The sequence below is a fragment of the Bicyclus anynana genome, chromosome 10 (assembly GCF_947172395.1).
Source record: "Bicyclus anynana chromosome 10, ilBicAnyn1.1, whole genome shotgun sequence".
In the NCBI taxonomy this organism is placed as follows: Eukaryota; Metazoa; Arthropoda; class Insecta; order Lepidoptera; family Nymphalidae; genus Bicyclus; species Bicyclus anynana.
Window position 1 is genome coordinate 205,067 of NC_069092.1, and position 18,631 is coordinate 223,697.

Genomic DNA, 18,631 nt, shown 5'->3' on the forward strand with positions numbered 1-18,631 from the left:
TGGATCATTAACTTGCAAGCTATTTTCTATTTATACAACCCATTTCTCGGTGACAAGTTACATCTATTAGTATACGAGAATATGGTAACGCGTTAACGGAAGTTGTACTCGGAGCTTCAACTGCTCCACAGCAACTCCGAGAGGTATAGGGTTCGATCCCCGCCCCTCGGTCTTCCATCGTCTTATCGTAGGTACCTATTAAAATTGGCCATGTTCAAAAAGACATGCATAAAGTACAATCATTAATTCCAGTCAGTATTTTACTAGTAAAATACCACTTCAGTGTCAGTTACACTTGTCATTGTACTGACTGGTATTAATCCTTCGACTATATTATCTAAAAAAAAAGTAAAGTTTCTGCTTCGGTTTCATTAAAAATAATTCTATGTTTCTAGCAACATAATGTTTTCTTTTTATCGTTACGACTCCAAACGTATCCCAATTCCCCTATTCCCGGTTTAATTATTTAATTTCTTTACATCATGTAAGACCTGCTTGCGTCTCCCCGCAAATATTCTCGTGTTACCTACTGCAACTTCCTGAAACACTGAAACACATTGAGTGGGAATACTCCAAACAAATTCAATCACCACTACAACTACTAGCAGAGCACTTTTATCCAGCACTAATTATATTTCCTTGCATCCTTGTTCATATATGATAATTAAACAAAGGTAGTGTCCTTATTTGGTTGGTAACTATGCGCACTATTTTTAAAGAAAATTAAAATAGGAAGTCAAAAAAGTACTTCTTATTACTTGTAATGCCACCTCAGACCTCCATCTTGGATATCTCTCATTCCTTTTTTGTGCGCGGTAACTATCGCACGCGTCTCTTACAAAAAAAAAAAAAAAAGAAAGAAAGAAAGAAGTTTTTTTCGTTAATATAGTTTATTTTCATATGCCTTCAAAGGTAAAGTGTAAAATCAGTGATCAGTGAAGATTCGAAAAATATCGGAAGAGAAATTATCTTCGTTAGATTTTTTATAGTCCGACAAAGAAAGTTAGTGAAGTGTTTGTCGATGATATTTCAGTCCCAGTGAATAAAAATATAGTGAAGTGTTTCATTGCAGGAAATAATTCTAGATTAACGAATTAATCATAATATTTCACTTTTTTCATAATATTCCAAAATATCCGATGTATCCGGGTTGACTGCGAGTTTTCAAGGATAACGGATGGAATATTTGTTAACTGATATTAAGGAGGTATCCGGGTTGACTGCGAGTCTTCAAGGATAATGGTGGGCATACGGATTAACTGCGAGTTTCTAAGTTTGCCATAATACCTACTCCAAATTATAAAGAGATATTGGAAAATCTGCCAGTATTTAATGTTATTGCAATTAATTACAATTGACTGTGAGTTTGGGTATAATATTCTAAAATATAAGGAGATATCCGGACTGACCGCGAATTTTCAAGGATAGTGGTGGGCATTCGGATTAACTGCGAGTTTCTAAGTTTGCCATAATACCTACTCCAATTTACAAAGAGGCATTGGGCAAAACTGTCGGTATTTAAAGTTATTGCAATTCATTTCAATTGACTAGGAGTTTGGTTATAATATGCTAAAATATAATGACCGAGAGTCTTCAAGGATAATGGTGGGCCTTCGGATTAACTGCGAGTTAATAAGTTAGCCATAATACCTGCTCCAAACTATAAAGACATAGACAGGGGTTGACATTTTATTTATAAAATCTAGTTTTCAACCATAACCTAAGCAGAAAATACGTACAGTCTAAATTAGATGTAACGTTCATCTGCAATCACAAATAATTTTTATACCCGCAAAATTTTTTTTTTCGAAATAAAATAGCTTATTTAGATAAGATACCGTAGTAAACGTATACTGCCGTGATTCAACCTCGAAATCGTTTGTAGTTGTACCAGACAATATAAAACTGAGGCCTATATTGGCCGACAACCCTGAATAAAATAAGGACTTAACTGAGCCTAAACTTTCAAAGGCTCCCGCCTCAATTAAATCATCTGATTAAGACCCAGAAATAAAACAATTTCATAGAGACGGATACACGTCTCCATCCACGTTCGATGCACATTCGATGCACGGATATTAAGGTGAAAATTTATACAAATTGTTAAGTCCGCAATTCTCAAAGCTGAATGCAGAAATTTCTGCTTCTGTACTGGATGTAATTATTAAAGCCTAATAAAATAAAGTATATTTCAGCACAACTGTGCATAGTCATCAATGCCATCAAAAAAGGCATGTAAACCTAAAATCATTACCCTTCCTTTTGGCTTCGCCGTAGTCGGGTAAAAAGGTCACGACAACGTTAAGGCCTCAAAAGCAATGTTTGCAACGCTTGCCGCTTGCTTTGTGACTCTCACCATTAATAATTTCAAAATAGAATGCAACTGCTAAGTCCTACTTTATATATATATTTTTTTTCAATTAATATTAATGTGCCAGAAATGGGTCATTTTTTGCTTATTGGTGATGATTAAGGCCAACAAGGCTATTGAGAAAACGGTTTTCTTTAGAAATAACTCTGATGACCCTGACCTCGAGGGCCGACCTACCTACGACTTTCTACCAGGGAAACTGGCATGCGGCCACCTTGTTGTTAGGTGAGCAGGGCGCAAGGAGGATACAGGAGACAGACTATATACTTCGCTGCCCTTTTTTCAGCATCAGTGCTATCGCCATAACGAACTATGCCTTGCATAAGATCTGTGCCCCGGCGCAGACTCACTATTAGCAGACATTACCTCGTACGGTTACGAGTTGGTTCCAATTTTTTTTACAGTAGTTGGTTAAAACAACTAACAAAAACGTACTACTGTATTCGATCAAACATTGCTACTTTGCGCCATTACGTAGTAAAATTATTCAGTCTTCAAAATGCTTGAAATAATTTGTAAATAATTGCCACATAGCCCATATTAAAGTGACAATGCACCTCCAAATAAATATGTAAATTAAAAATAATTTTACCATAATAATGAAAATTTTTACTTTATTTTCAAAATGAAAGAATAAAGAACAACTTGGGTAATACCACGTGATGGACGGGTATCTGAGCGAATATATATCATAAGAACCGCATAATAGCCCTATGTGAAGTTTATCCGTATTTACATAGGATAAGCTATGGTATATAAAGGGACTCGCACTAACTCGCACCGTTAAGTTCCACTAAGAAATGGTTCAATAAAAAAAATAAAAAAAATGCATTTAAATAAATAAATATTTTTTTTAGTCATCAGGTTACTTAAACGACATCCTATGTTTTCGCAATACACATGATGAACAGTACCTTATTAATTTAACTTCAGTTTAAAATTGTGCTAAGAAGTTAACGAAACTTAGAAACTTAAGTTTCGCCGTCAAAAAAAAAAAAAAAAAAAGAGAAGATAAGCGAAAAGCATACCCCGTGTTATGGGTACCACAGACCACAAATGAACTTCCAGTGCAGTACTCGTAGCTAAGTAGGTACTGGTGATGATCTATCATAATAAGTAGAAAAGTAAATAGAAATTACTTCGGGTTTTTTCTTTTTGTGTTCATTCACTAATAATTAACTAATTGCGCAATAGTATTACGCATAGATTGCACAAATGCAATAATAAGTGTTTGTGGGCAAACAATATCCTCACCTCAATCCTGATTGTTTTGTAAATGGTTTGTGTGACAGTGTGCGTTCGCATTATATGCGAATACCAAATACAAACCTCGACGCTCATCTGCAATAGTTAATTCGGATATCGAATGATCCCTATTCAATAAGCTGTTTGTGAAGTCACAAAACACTTTCCCGGTCAACGGGATATTCACTAATTAGCATCATAATGTGATGCGAAATCCCATACCTAAACTTTAATGTTTGATATTAAAAGACTCTAGAAGAATCATTGAAATACATTCTACACCGAAATACTAGGGTTTCCATAGTGGCCTACACAACTCTGGTTTCCACTCCACCTTAATAGTTTCAGATATTTATTACTCAAATCCAGCATGAAAATTTTCTACTAACATATTTCGAAGATCATCTTCTCTTATGTAAGAGTTTTACTGGCTGGTTCATCCAGAATCTATCTGTTCTGTGTCTGTCCTGATACTGGGCATGCTGACAGAACAATAAAACAGTCTATCACATCGCTGAAGCTATGGCATATTGCTATATCAATACATAACACCCACGTTTTTGAACCCTTTAAGCTTGTTTATCCTTTAAGCATGCTTACCTTCTTAATTAGACAATTTATCAGTGGTTGTAGTTGTGTGACTACAGCAATCTCAATCCCTACCGGTCAGACTTGTCAGCCTTTAAAGGTGACATTATAAGTACTGTCGAATGGTTGAATGCTCATTCTTAGAAGGGCTTATAAACCAAAACCCCTAAATATTGTAACACTTGGGAACCTCAAGTTACCGATTATTCCTGGGAAGAATCCAAAGAATCTAGTAATTTTATTAGCACCTGTAGACAGGGTTCACACACTATCTTTAATAAAGTTAAATCTTAAATTGTTATATAATAACAGTGTCAAAATAATATCAACAAATATCATAAAGTCTGCTGCTGCTCCAGGGACCGATCAGTCTGTTCTATTTTTGATATATCACACCAAACGTCGGATAATATCTGTTAAAAAAGATATTTAAGACCTTCGGGCACAGATTAGACTATTAATAACATACAAGTGATCCCATCAAGTGAAAGAATGCAAACTGGACAAGATCATCCCTCTATTTTGCCCGATCTTACTAAAACACTTCTTGGACAAAGCGGAATCCGCTAGATCCATATACATAAAATCTTAATATTGTTATATGGTAGATTGATAGTAATAAGAAATTTAGTTCTTGATTGTAACTCGAATAGAAATGAATGATAAAAATCATAATTATAACTAACTTATGATTTTTCCAAACTTTCTCCCTTTCGCTCTTAACATCTACCTTTGTTTAATTATCATATATGAACAAGGATGCAAGGAAATATAATATATGATCAAACGAACTTCCAAGTGAAGTTCGATCATTATTATATGAGTTGCATCCTTGGAATATATGATCACCCACCCTCCCAGAAGCTCTCCCAAATAATACAGGAAAGTTTGTACAAGTTACAATACCTTCTCTTAAATAATGAGAGATATCCAAGATGGAGGTCTGAGGTGGCATTACAAGTAATAAGAAGTACTTTTTTGACTTCCTATTTTAATTTTCTTTAAAAATAGTGCGCATAGTTACCAACCAAATAAGGACACTACCTTTGTTTAATTATCATATATTCCAAGGATGCAACTCATATAATAATGATCGAACTTCACTTGGAAGTTCGTTTGATCATATATTAACCGCTTTAATTAACCAGGGGTTTTGCATCTATTGACTATCCAAAACCGAGATCCGAATTAGGAAGACAAAATAAAGTTATAAGGTTTCTTTCAAGAAAACTTATTCGCCTACAGCCAAGACGTTGGCAGCTTTGCGAGAACATAACCACGTAGGCTGGTTGGTTGTGGCTTACCACGGATTATCAAATAAAACAACGTTTTTGCTCAACCTGTTGGTAATTTGCTTTTTAATCCAACCGCAGTATAATGGAAGCCAACCCTTGCGGGGGAAACGGACAAATATTAACCGATATACAACCTACGCGTTACGCATTTGGCTTGATTAGACCTTTTTCACTCCAATGAAAATTACTTATCTAAACTCTGAGAGTACCGTATGAAAGATCACTCCCTGCCTCCCTCCCTCCGTGGTTAGCTCGGTAATGTATTGTGGGTTGCCGCTCAATCGGTTTTACCTGCGCGCTAAATATAATGGAAACGCAAATCATACGAATATATGCGAGCATTTCGATTGTTGCAACTCCCACTGTATGGAGGGATCCGGAGAAAGGTTTATTTGAGCTACAATTAGAATCCAAGATCAATGATGGACTGATTGAATACAAAAATAGAACGTTGAAGCCTATATTCAATGTTCTCTTCGACGCGAAAATTTATTTTTTCGATTACGTGTGTCATGATTTTTATAAAAAAGTAGTCTTTGTTCTCTATATTTTTATTCTGTGGATAAAATCTGTAGTCTGTGAAATGAAAATGACAGGTCCGATGTGATTGGATGTTACAAAAGGCGCCATTTATTGTAAGACCAATAGGAACGTTTGGCGGCAAAACGAGAGATTGGAGGGGTTGGTGGCGTGAGCCGTGTAAGAAGGGAGAAAAAAGATGGATTTTTCGGGGAAGTGTGGTGTTGAGAGGTGGTTTTGGTAAAACAGTGGAACAGTAGAGATATTATTATTTAATTTGTAATTGTAAAAGGTGGAATAAAGTGTTGTAAGAAACTAGCGGAGTATAATTTTCATCACAATTCAGAAGTGGGATGTAATCCACGCAGGCCCACAATTGAAGGTACGTAATCTATTTCTTGATCATTTTAGTTACTTAATGTGCATAGAGGTGTGATTATTAAGGATTTTAATCTTAATAGCGATAAAAAACTAAAAGCTTCGGGCTACGTATTATGAACAAACGGCTTAAAGTGTGAAAATGCCTAGCTTTGGCAATGAAACAGTTATAACGGCATTAAATTAAATTTTTTTATTAGTTCTAGCCAAATTAGGCTAATCTATGATAACGTACAGCCAGTTTAGTTTTGTTAATTATAGATGTGAATAATATTAATTGCTACCCTCAAATTATCAATATAGACATTGTTGCCAACAATTGTTTCGACGAAGTTATCGCTGTTATTAATTATCAAGATTTTGATTCACGTTTATTTGTACGATTTTATTAGTTATTAACTCGAGGTTGATACCGTACCTACCCTCAATTAACCAATATTCATTTGGTCAACTACTTTCCAATAAATTGATTTAATATTTTTTTATTAAGAACCGTAATCATTGATAGTTGTAAATGGTTGAGTTGACGTTTGCTGTTAGTAACCTTTAGAGACTGTGTAAAAATATAATCAAGTTTCCATTTTAAAGAAGTCTATACCTAGTCACTCATATTATTAAGATTTAGTTTCAATGGCTGTGTAAGCCACGTTTAATAATGCAGTTGTGTGTGGCGTATAAGTTTTGGTTAGGTGAACCACGTTTAATAATGCAGTTATGTGTGCTGCGGATAAGTTTTGATTAGGTGAATCACGTTTAAAAATGCAGTTATGTGTGCTGCGGATAAGTGAGCAACGTTTAATAATGCAGTTATGTGTGCTGCGGATAAGTTTTGATTAGGTGAATCACGTTTAAAAATGCAGTTATGTGTGCTGCGGATAAGTGAGCAACGTTTAATAATGCAGTTATGTGTGCTGCGTATAAGTTTTGGTTAGGTGAACCCTGTTTAATAACGCAGTTATGTGTGCTGCGGATAAGCTTTGGTTTAGGTGAAGCCATGTTTAATTACGCAGTTATGTGTGCTGCGGATAAGCATTGGTTAGGTGAACCCTGTTTAATAACGCAGTTATGTGTGCTGCGGATAAGTTTTGGTTAGGTGAAGCCATGTTTAATTACGCAGTTATGTGTGCTGCGGATAAGCATTGGTTAGGTGAAGCCACGTTTAATAACGCAGTTATGTGTGCTGCGGACAAGCTTTGGTTAGATGAAGCCATGTTTAATTACGCAGTTATGTGTGCTGCGGATAAGCATTGGTTAGGTGAACCCTGTTTAATAACGCAGTTATGTGTGCTGCGGATAAACTTTGGTTAGGTGAAGCCATGTTTAATTACGCAGTTATGTGTGCTGCGGATAAGCATTGGTTAGGTGAAGCCACGTTTAATAACGCAGTTATGTGTGCTGCGGATAAGCTTTGGTTAGGTGAAGCCATGTTTAATTACGCAGTTATGTGCGCTGCGGATAAGCATTGGTTAGGTGAAGCCACGTTTAATAACGCAGTTATGTGTGCTGCAGATGAGCTATTTTTTAGGTGACGCCACGTTTATTGTGCAATAAAGGTGACAAAAACTGTGGTCATGTGTACCATAATTATTAATGCAGTGTTGTTTTGTGGTTATGTGAACCATGATTAGTTATTTTATTATACATTGAATGCGTGCTGTATCAAATCGGTACACTAATGAATCTGACAGGACTTTTAAGTATTGGTTACAATGAAATTATGTATCTGTATAATTAGTAAATTTTAAAGCAAAAAAAAAAAAAGAAAAGAAAAGACTTTACTGCGATTAGTTACGCTGATTTAGATAACTTGAATACAAACATATATATATAATAAAAATATTATAAGTAAACAAGTAACTGTCAATTATAGATACTTCATTGTCTCCGCGCCACACATTAAAAATTGTGCGGTCTATTAACATTGGTTATTGTTTTTTGTTTTTATCGAGAACATGGAAGGCACCGGTCATGCGATAGTACGGCGCAGGACCAAACGCAAAGGATGCTTGCAAAGCGCGTAAAGAATTCCCGCAGGCGCAATGGGAAATCATCATCGATGAGGTCCAGCCAAGCCAGTCAGGGATCCCATTCGAGGTATCCGGGCCTGTAGAGTCACCGGGCCCATCGGCAATGCAGCCGGAGCAGCGCCCAACATTGGCATCCCACTTTACGACAGACGAGGTACTCAAATTTATTATGACCATGCAGAACAGCTCCAATAAGAACAGAATTTTACAGAACAATCACGTTAATGTAATTCGAGATTTCGACTCATGTAGTAGATTGCAAAGTGTAGGTAGATGGATAAAAAAAGGCCAACAAATGTTCTTATATTTATGATTGGAACCAAAAGCAAACCGTACATTTTGCACTCCAAAAGCTGGTAGGTCTTGCAAAAAAATGGTTTGAAGCTTTGCCTTCTGTCAATTATAGTTGGGATGAATGGCAAGAAAAGCTTCGCAAAGCTTTTCTAGTTTTTACAAAATTACGGTCGGTTTTTAGAGGAAATGAAATAAAAGATATTAAAAATAATTTCATTTTCAAGGACAATAAATTGTTTCAAAAGGTAAATGAATTTTGGTTATGTCTTATGGTTCAATGTGATGCCCAGTTTCAAATATATATTAACCATGATGACATAGGACATTTAGGAGAGACAAATACCATTGAAAAATTTAAAATTTGTATTGATTTCCTAAATTACGCAAATAAAAATTTATTTTATTCAATGTTTGAGGTAGGTGTTTTAATTAAGATAACTAGAAATAACTACTATAACAAGGGCAATAGCAAAAAAATAAGTTCATAGGTCCTTATAGAATTGATCAAGTCGTGGGTAACAATAAATATAAAATTAGCAATATTCTATAATAAAATAGAAGCTAACCGTTTCAGGCTATTGTTGCAGTAGATAGGATAAGGCCGTGGGTTATGTTGGCGTTTCAGAATCTTGAATAAACAATACTAGATGATAGCACACTAGCTTTATTGCAACATTAATCTCAAACGGTTATTAATTAGTTAAAACTAAAATTTTACCGATTACCAAAATGTCATTATTTTTTTTTTCAAGTCAAAGTATTATTTATTTATTTTATTGAGTGTATAATAATAATATAATATCGTAGGATTTTTTTTTGCAAGATTATTACTTGTAGATAATATGTTCTGTGATTTACTCTTCTGTTACGTAATTAATTGTTTAGGGCAGGAATTATTTTATAACAAATTTAAGTAGATAAGTAGGATTTAAATGTAAAAAAAAATATATATTCTATTTTATCTTACGAATGTCATGATTCATAAAGGTTTTAATTATCTTATAATAGGTATAGATAACATATTCATTGTGCTTTACGCTGCTGTACCGTTATTAGTTAAGTAAAGTAGGATTTCAAGTAGTAGCTTAAAATATATTCTATGATTCGCAATTTCTTAGTTATTACATTTCACAGATTAATAATATAGTTTCTACCTATTTTGTGCACCGGGAGGTTGCACAAAGGCGGATGGCCGAATGTCATGATTTTTATAAAAAAGTAGTCTTTGTTCTCTATATTTTTATTCTGTGGATAAAATCTGTAGTCTGTGAAATGAAAATGACAGGTCCGATGTGATTGGATGTTACAAAAGGCGCCATTTATTGTAAGACCAATAGGAACGTTTGGCGGCAAAACGAGAGATTGGAGGGGTTGGTGGCGTGAGCCGTGTAAGAAGGGAGAAAAAAGATGGATTTTTCGGGGAAGTGTGGTGTTGAGAGGTGGTTTTGGTAAAACAGTGGAACAGTAGAGATATTATTATTTAATTTGTAATTGTAAAAGGTGGAATAAAGTGTTGTAAGAAACTAGCGGAGTATAATTTTCATCACACGTGTATATAGCGTTTTTTTATTAAAGTTTATAAAATATCGATCGAAAAAAATGGAAGATGGGATTTGAAGTTTAGACTCACCACACTGCTATAATGCGGGTTGGTGGGCTGATAATAAAAATATTTGATTTATAACGATCACTATCAGATGTGAATCAAGACTGTAGATATAGCGTGCTCTCAAAGGCACGAAAACTGAACCTAGAACCCAATCGATAGGCTACTTGACAAACGAGATCCGTTAGCTCTTCAAAAATATATACGGATCGCACATTCCTTGCATCCAGAATATATTAATGCCGTGTTACCTATATTAATGCTAATTGTTCAAATATCGTGCTAAATAGAATGTGTTCTGGACGGAAAAAATAATAACATGATGCTCACTTTAACGAGACAATCATCCGGCATGGAACTTGATTAATACCATAGGCTAAATAAATCGAAATTATTAACAATAACAAAAGCTAGCATCCTTTTACTTAGCAAATACACTATTCTAACTCAAATATATTACAAATCTCGATTGTTTTTATCGGAATTTCATTGCTCCCCATAGCAAAGTACTTAGTAAGAGCAGGGCAAAAACGTACAAACAAATATTAGTCTCGCCTACTAGTACAATCGGTAAACTTAAAGTGCAAAAGTGACCGCGAAGTGCAAACAAAGTATAAACAAAGTGTAAACATGTGCCACACACGCCGCCCCCAGCTGATGCCCTGCGGGGGACGCGGGGTGAGCGGGGCGGGGCTCAGTTTGACTTTGCATTTCCAACTAAAAGATATTAGATTATAGGAAATACTTTCCTAAGTTTATATGAATAAAGGACTATTTGCAAAGGCTTTTATAGAATAATACGTATTTGGTGGATTTGCCAACATTCCGGTCTACATCGCTACTAACTATGATGATATATATCCTCCTCCTTCAGTCGTGTTCATCACACCGTATATGAGCGTAGTGACCACCTCCGTGAGTGAGCCGTGATAACCCAGTGGATATGACCTCTGCCTCCGATTCCGGAGGGTGTGGGTTCGAATCCGGTCCGGGGTATGCACCTCCAACTTTTCAGTTGTGTGAATTTTAATAAATTAAATATCACGTGTCTCAAACGGTGAAGGAAAACATGGTGAGGAAACCTGCATACCAGAGAATTTTCTTAATTTCTGCGTGTGTGAAGTCTGCCAATCCGCATTGGGCCAGCGTGGTGGACTATTGGCTAATTCCTCTCATTCTGAGAGGAGACTCGAGCTCAGCAGTGAGCCGAATATGGGTTGATAAGGAAGGAGGAGGACCACCTCCACCAATGACTTTCAGTTGTATTGTGTCACACCATTGTGTTCTAGCTTCGGCCACCCGGAGAGTATTGTAGACCGTGGAGTCGAGTGAGGTGCGGATCTGATCAGACCAACGCATCGCATGCGGCAGCGCAGCATCTTTCCTTCCACTTTGCCAATGACCATAACTTTCTTGAGATTATCTCCATCTTTCCTGGCAATGTGTCGAAGTACTCAAGGATTCACTTTATGCAGATGGTAGAGAGCCTAGTTTTGACACTGAGTTGGGTAAGTATAGATGCGTTGGTCCGAAATAAAGTCCATGGGATCCGGAGCATTTTCCTCCAACACCACATTTCTCCAACACCGCGTCAATACGTTTGCAGTCAGCAGATCTCAAAGTCCAAGTCTCAGCCCCATAAAGGAAAATAGAGAACACGAGATATGTGTATATGTACTCGCATATACTTTAGGAATAGTTGGCAGTACTTTATATTTTTAGTCGCGAGCTAAAATAGCTATCACGCTAAACGCTGTCGATGCGTTCATAAAGGATGTTCAATATAATTTCACGGACTCGATTTGTGAATAATAAATAAGCACATTTTTAGTTGCGGACACAGGAATTTAGTTGCAATTATTTCATGCGGTGCGAAGTGTTTGCACAAATTAGACTTTGATTGTACAAAACTGAAAACAGCAATAATAGCTACGCTTCTAAAACCTGGCTACCTAGTTTAACGACCTCTCTAACGCAGTCGGTAGGGTACTGCTGTGGTTCTCAACGGAGGTCCTGGGTCCGATTCCCAATTCGTAATTTCCCAATCGTTATTTTGATTTTATAGTTACTGAATTGCCTTCGGTTTGATTTTGTGATTGGCATCTGCCGTGGCTAGTTACCACCCTACCGACAAAGACGTACCGCCAATTGTAGAAAGAGAATCGGTATGTAACATATCACTGGATACAACGCTGACTGGAAACGGACCAGTGTTCAGTAGTGTGGAAGCTACTCACGCTTGGCGCCCACGCCCACGGAGATGACGAGGACGGCGATGACGGAGGCGGCCAGGATGCTGTGCGCCATGACTCTGCAACAAGCACACGAGTTACTGAGGGACTGAGCTGTTTGCTTCTTACACTATATGTATGTAGTCTGCACTATGTGCCCTCCAAACGATTATGATGCTTATAATAATTTTATAATTTCAGTTTTATTTTCATTAGCCAAACACTAGCAATTATTACACGCTATTGGTCAGAACCATCGCGCAGGGACCTCGGGTAATAAACAACCAATTATGATTATGTTATTCTGTCGTGATAGACACGAGTATGTCGTGAAAAGATATGAGGTATAAAAAATTTTAACCGTTTCGATACTGCCACCGATGACGCCGAACGGGCAACCTTTCGGCTCCATACGACGTAATCACTAAGCTATAACAATTGGACAAAAAGTGTGACAAGTTATATTGGGAACACAACCGCTTTGTTCGGCCGCTCTTTATTGGGCTTCGTCGAAAGCGAATTCTTTTATTCAACATAATTGTAATTATTCCTTTATTAATTTTGGCACAGTTTACAATACCTGCCGTTGCTGTTAGAAATCAAAGGGCATACTTCGAATAACATTTTTAGGATCTACTAGCGGACGTCCGCGACTTCGTCCGCGTGGTATTTAGTTTTTCACAAATCCCTCGGGAACCGTGGATTTTTCCGGAATGAAAAGTAGTATATGCGTTAATACAGACTAAAATCTATTTCCATTCCAAATTTCAGCCAAATCGGTTAAGTAGTTGCGGTGTTAAAGAGTAACAAACATCCATACAAACTTTCGCGTTTATAATATTATAGTAGGGTTAGTAGAATCGTAGACTACCGCACGGGCCGCGTTCAGCAGTTTCTAGTACGATCATATCAATTATATCTAATGTTCTATTTTTAAAACGGCTTACTTCGTTTGTTATGTATAGACAGACGCGTATGTTTGTATGGAACTGAAGGAGCGTTAGCAAAGCAGAAACATGTTTATAAGTTACCGTCTGTCTGTGAGAGCTAAGCAACAGGTTGATAGATTCGATGTCACTTGTCTCCCCGTGTGTCACTCTACATAATATAACATGTTTGTTTGCTTTTACTTACAAACTTACGCGTTTGTGCTGTTACCTTACTAATACATCGAAGTTTTACTAGCATACAAATACAAGTTCCCTGTTGTAAAATTTTACTACTTCAAAAACTGTCAAGGCCTCCTGCTGACTGTAAAAACTTAATCAGAGTCAACTATAACCGCTGACAAATCATTACAAGTTACCCAAACTACTTTTTACGGAAAAATAAATATCATTCTTATTGAAGAATTTCCCACGTTTCATACGAGTAGTGTAAATCTTGCTGGTCGAATAACCGCTACGTCACCCGGGAATACAGATATTGTACGGCTTGCGGTGACCGCTTCGTAGATATGACAATTACTAGCCATTAAATAATTCAGCTCATTCTGCTCCGTAATTAGGGGCATCGCATGAGGCACCCAAGTAATGTTCATGGTAATTAACCGTACAAATAGACACAAACCTGTCTATGGTCCTAAACAAACGGATCGTTATCGTATGTGCAATTACACCGCGCGAAAAACAACTAACAACAATTAATAAAATATATTATTGTATTATAACATTACAATTAGGTTTGTAAACACATTCACCCGTCACAACGTACTTAGTTTTAAGTAAACTTGGTACTTCAAATCACAAATTTTGCTCATTAGACTAGAGAGGTAGAGGTCTAAGCTCTATATTATCCCATGTCATATAAAGAGGAAGATCTGGCCCTGTAGAGGGCCGTTAAGTTATGCTGCAACAAAATGTGAAGGTGCTACGTACTAAGCTCGTTACACAGTACTGGCACGAGGGGCCAAGAACTATGTGCATTTTGACTGTTAGATAAAACAGTTGTAAAGAGTAAATGGTAAAAATTACCATTGTCATTTTAATTGATCGATAACGAATGATGAAAAACTTTTTGGCTGTAATTTAATTTGATTATCATTTTATATACATACTACAAGTAGATAGCTTTATTATATCATTCTCGTAGATGCACATTTGGCGGCGGAGGGCGGGCGGCGGGCGGCGGTAGACACATAATAAAAGTGTCACTAAAGTCACTCGAGTATTATGAGTCTTATCTCCTTGCACATGCACACGTGCACAAATTATTGGGTATAGTTTTATGTAAAAAGGAAGACGATATAATATAGCGTATACTACATTCGAATATCTGGAGCTGTATTATAAATTTAATAAATTTAGATATTTTTAATCAAAAATATCAAAAATACCAATCCTCCGAAAAATTAGAGACTAATTTACTGTCTCCACACATATAGAAATAAAGTGAGTAAATTAAAGTAAGTAGATTTCGATATTTTGCTCTAACAGCGGTTCGAAATAAACTTATAATTATTTTTTTCAACAAAGTCAGCTTTTAATGTTTGAATAAATTAAATAAGTTGTTAACTCTTAATTACCTTAAAGAAAAACCGCAAAAATGGTGAGACAATCAATGATTCCCGTCGCTATATAAACAAGTTATTTTTCAAGGTCGTTTGCATTGTGGACAGTCTTAATGATTTTTTATAATACGGTAACATTGACAATAGCAATAGCAAACTAAAGAAAAGTACAGCTATAGTTATATATACTTAAGTGAACTGTATGTATTGTCCGTCTATTCAAGACTTAGAGTAGAAAAAAAATAAAAGTAAATTGTTGTAATCTATTTGTTTTTTCAATGAATCCAAGACTAAATTGGTAAAATGTTATTTGACTGTCAAAGAAACACGGATATCTTGTTAGCGAACTTTTACCATATAAAACATGAAGGGTAACATTTTTCATCGCAAAATAAACAAGTTTAAAAGTTTGAACACATCAAATGCGCACGCATGCGATGTACGATATCCCTAAAGCCCAGTTGATAGAATGTTCAACTTTTGCTCGTATACCAAAACTTGTAACAATCTAAATGGAAAGAAATGTGTCGGTTGATTTAGTGGTAGCCGGTTTAATCTTTTTATGACTTTTTCGCACTGTGGTAATGTCTAAAGTTATTTACTAATCAAAAATTACTATACACAACATACTTCACTATGTTAAGCCCACAAAATGTTCTGTGCCCTGTAACAGCCCTGTATAAAAAGTATTCAAATACTCCTTCTAATAATTACTAATGTGTTTTACAGGGAGGGATATAGCCACCGGTTGCTGCTACATTAGAACACTTTTTTTAGAGAGACGAGGACAAGGACTTGACATTAAATAAATCATTTAAACACATTTTATAACACAAATAAAATGACCTTTAAGGATAAAAACAAATGGTTCATTTAGTATTTGTGAGATAAAAAAAATCTACAATTTATTTTAATCAATTTTATCTGGATCACTAGAAAGTGTATTGTATTGGTTACACCGGCACTGCGTCGAGTAAAGTATTATAACTCCTTAATTGTGGGGTTAGGTATTTCATTTTATTATTTGATTTTTGAACGTTTTTTTATAAAAAATCCACAAAATTTCATATTTTTCCATATATTTCATTATCATGTTCTGTTATTGAGTAATAGTGAAGGAGAAAGTCCGCAATATTAAAGTACAGAATAGCTACGAATAAATCCAATTAAGAAGAATGATCTTCACCGAATCTGGATAAAGAATGTCTGTAGAACTCGGCACTGCTGTCACAAAAAAGTACTTGTGACAGTAGTCGGTCAATTGAAGATCTACAGTTAGTAACTGTAGATCCGCTCTCAATTATTTATCGACGGATTTAGTAAAGATATATATCGATAATTCTCGTTATTGTATCCGATTTTATCATAATGTAATGAGAAGTCCAGAATATACCTGTAACGTTATCGTCAACATCTTGAGCCAAGCAAAGCGACATTATGGAGTAACTTAAATGACATTACCCAATCTGGCTAATTGTTATATGATTAAATTAAACTTAGTGGGAAATTTGCGAGTTCACTAAACTAATCAGTTCATTTTGATAAGTTTGTTGCAAAATAGACTGTTTTGGAAAATGAAGACACTTATGAAACAGAAAACAAATATTTTATAAAAACTTCGTTTGTGTTATCTGAACAGCAATACTGTTATAAGTAAACACAACTCTATAGTGAAGGTTGCACACTTAACGCGCCCGGTGGATTATCCCCATACACACTAACAGTATTTATAAATATTTGGAGGAGAACAGGAATATTGGCCATTAAACAAAAGATATGGCAAATATATTTGGACAATACAAAACTTAAGCTAAGTTGAACAGTGGCAGGTGACAGAAATACTGTTTGGAATGGTTGATTTAAAAAGTGTCAGTTTGCAAAAGGAGCCAGCGCTTCTGTCACCAGTAATTTAAAATGTTTAAGCTACTGGTGAATGATGAATGAATTTTGAAATGTAATTTAATATGTAAATGTAATAGAGTGTGGTCCTTAAATCAGGATGCAGAAGGAGAAAATGTGTCATTTTAGATAGCAAACACCACGAGCAATTACTAAATTACTAATTCTGCCGCGTGCGAGTGACGCCTCGGCCCGCGGCGCTGCGATACATTGCCAATCTCCAAATCTCGTTTGTGCACCGTCGCTACGTTCATATTGCATGCCGCCGCGTAAGTGAACGAAAATGTACTGGAAATATCGCACCGATTGTGATTCCGCGTCTTGATTGATTCCACCCACCTATTGCACTCATCATCATCATATCAGCCGATGGCGACATAGACCTTTTGTAGGGACTTACAAACATCACAATTCTGAGCCTCCGCCTTGTGGAAGGTCGACCAACAGTACGTTTTCTAGTGCTCGGTCGCCATTTTAGCACCTTGGGACCCCAACGTCCATCGGCTCTTCGAACTATGTGATCTGCTCATTCCCACTTAAGCTTCGCGATCTCCTCATTTCTGACTCGATCACGCAGAGATACTCCTAGCATAACTCGTTTCATCCGCCCACAGTGTGACTCTGTGCCTTCTTATGAGGCACATAGTGAGCAACCAAGACTCGGAACCATAGGTCATCACTGGCAACACACATTGTTCAAAGACTTTTGTCTTCAGTCTTCGGAGGTGTAAGGGGGAATATCGGGTTTAAGGGGGAGTCTAGTACCACTCAAACTCCCCAACCGCTAACCTCACCGGCCAAGCCCTTAAAGTAGGCCTTCGATTGCGCGACTATTTGTCGACAATATGACTTTCTCTCGTCATGATATATGTCGTTGACGCATCTACCGATGTTCGATTGGACTTTAACACGATAACCTCGCGTATCTTTGGTAACAATGATTGTAAATTGTACTTTCGTAGCAAACTTTTTGGACTATATTTTTATAAAAAAAGTCTCATGCCTCACAGGTACTTCATAAACATTTATTTGTGTGCACATACATTGTAAATATATAAATAAATAACTTTCAGCTGTGGTAGCGTAGCCTGTCCCAACAATTGGTCGTTAATATTAATAAAAATTGTAATAATGGCGGCTTGCATTTTTGTCCCACTCTCTGGAACGTCGTGAGGTGTATTTCATTGTAATCCCCATCATTTGCATTTGTGTCCAAAACAGCAGTTACACACCGTGCCAGTTACACTAATTCAAACATGAAGCTTTTTAATTGCCCGCCGCGTGTAACGTTTAGCTTTATTGCAAGCTATTATTTAGCTCATGAGTTTACATACTATGCAGGTTGAAGTTTGCAACCTGCAGGCTAATTCACTAACATTGAAATGTTTTATTTGACGTTAACGAAATTCGAGAAAAACGAGATTCTATATACCTAAAATAAATGCTACCATGTGCCTACTGACAACCGTTCGTGGATATCATACAGTAGGTAGATTACATTTCTCGGTTGATTTGATGTTTATTTTAATCGGTTGTTATTAAAGACCAAATTAATGAATAGGCTAGCTGTTTTTTAAAAAATCCCTGACGTCCGACAAAGCACACTTATACGAGTATGTAGGAACTAAGTCAACAATATATTTCCTATAGGAAATAATATATTATGAAG

The 18,631-nt window shown here is 36.3% G+C and overlaps 1 protein-coding gene across 1 annotated transcript in view; it reads right to left on the reverse strand.

Moving 5' to 3' along the window:
• Nucleotides 1-18,631, reverse strand: part of LOC112043575 (neuropeptide CCHamide-2) — a 31,065-nt gene that overhangs the window by 9,983 nt on the left and 2,451 nt on the right. Inside the window, exon 2 of the mRNA XM_024079053.2 lies at nt 12,561-12,634. Coding sequence (XP_023934821.2) covers nt 12,561-12,630 — 70 coding nt within the window. The 5' untranslated portion in view covers nt 12,631-12,634. The remainder of the gene's footprint in view (nt 1-12,560; nt 12,635-18,631) is intronic.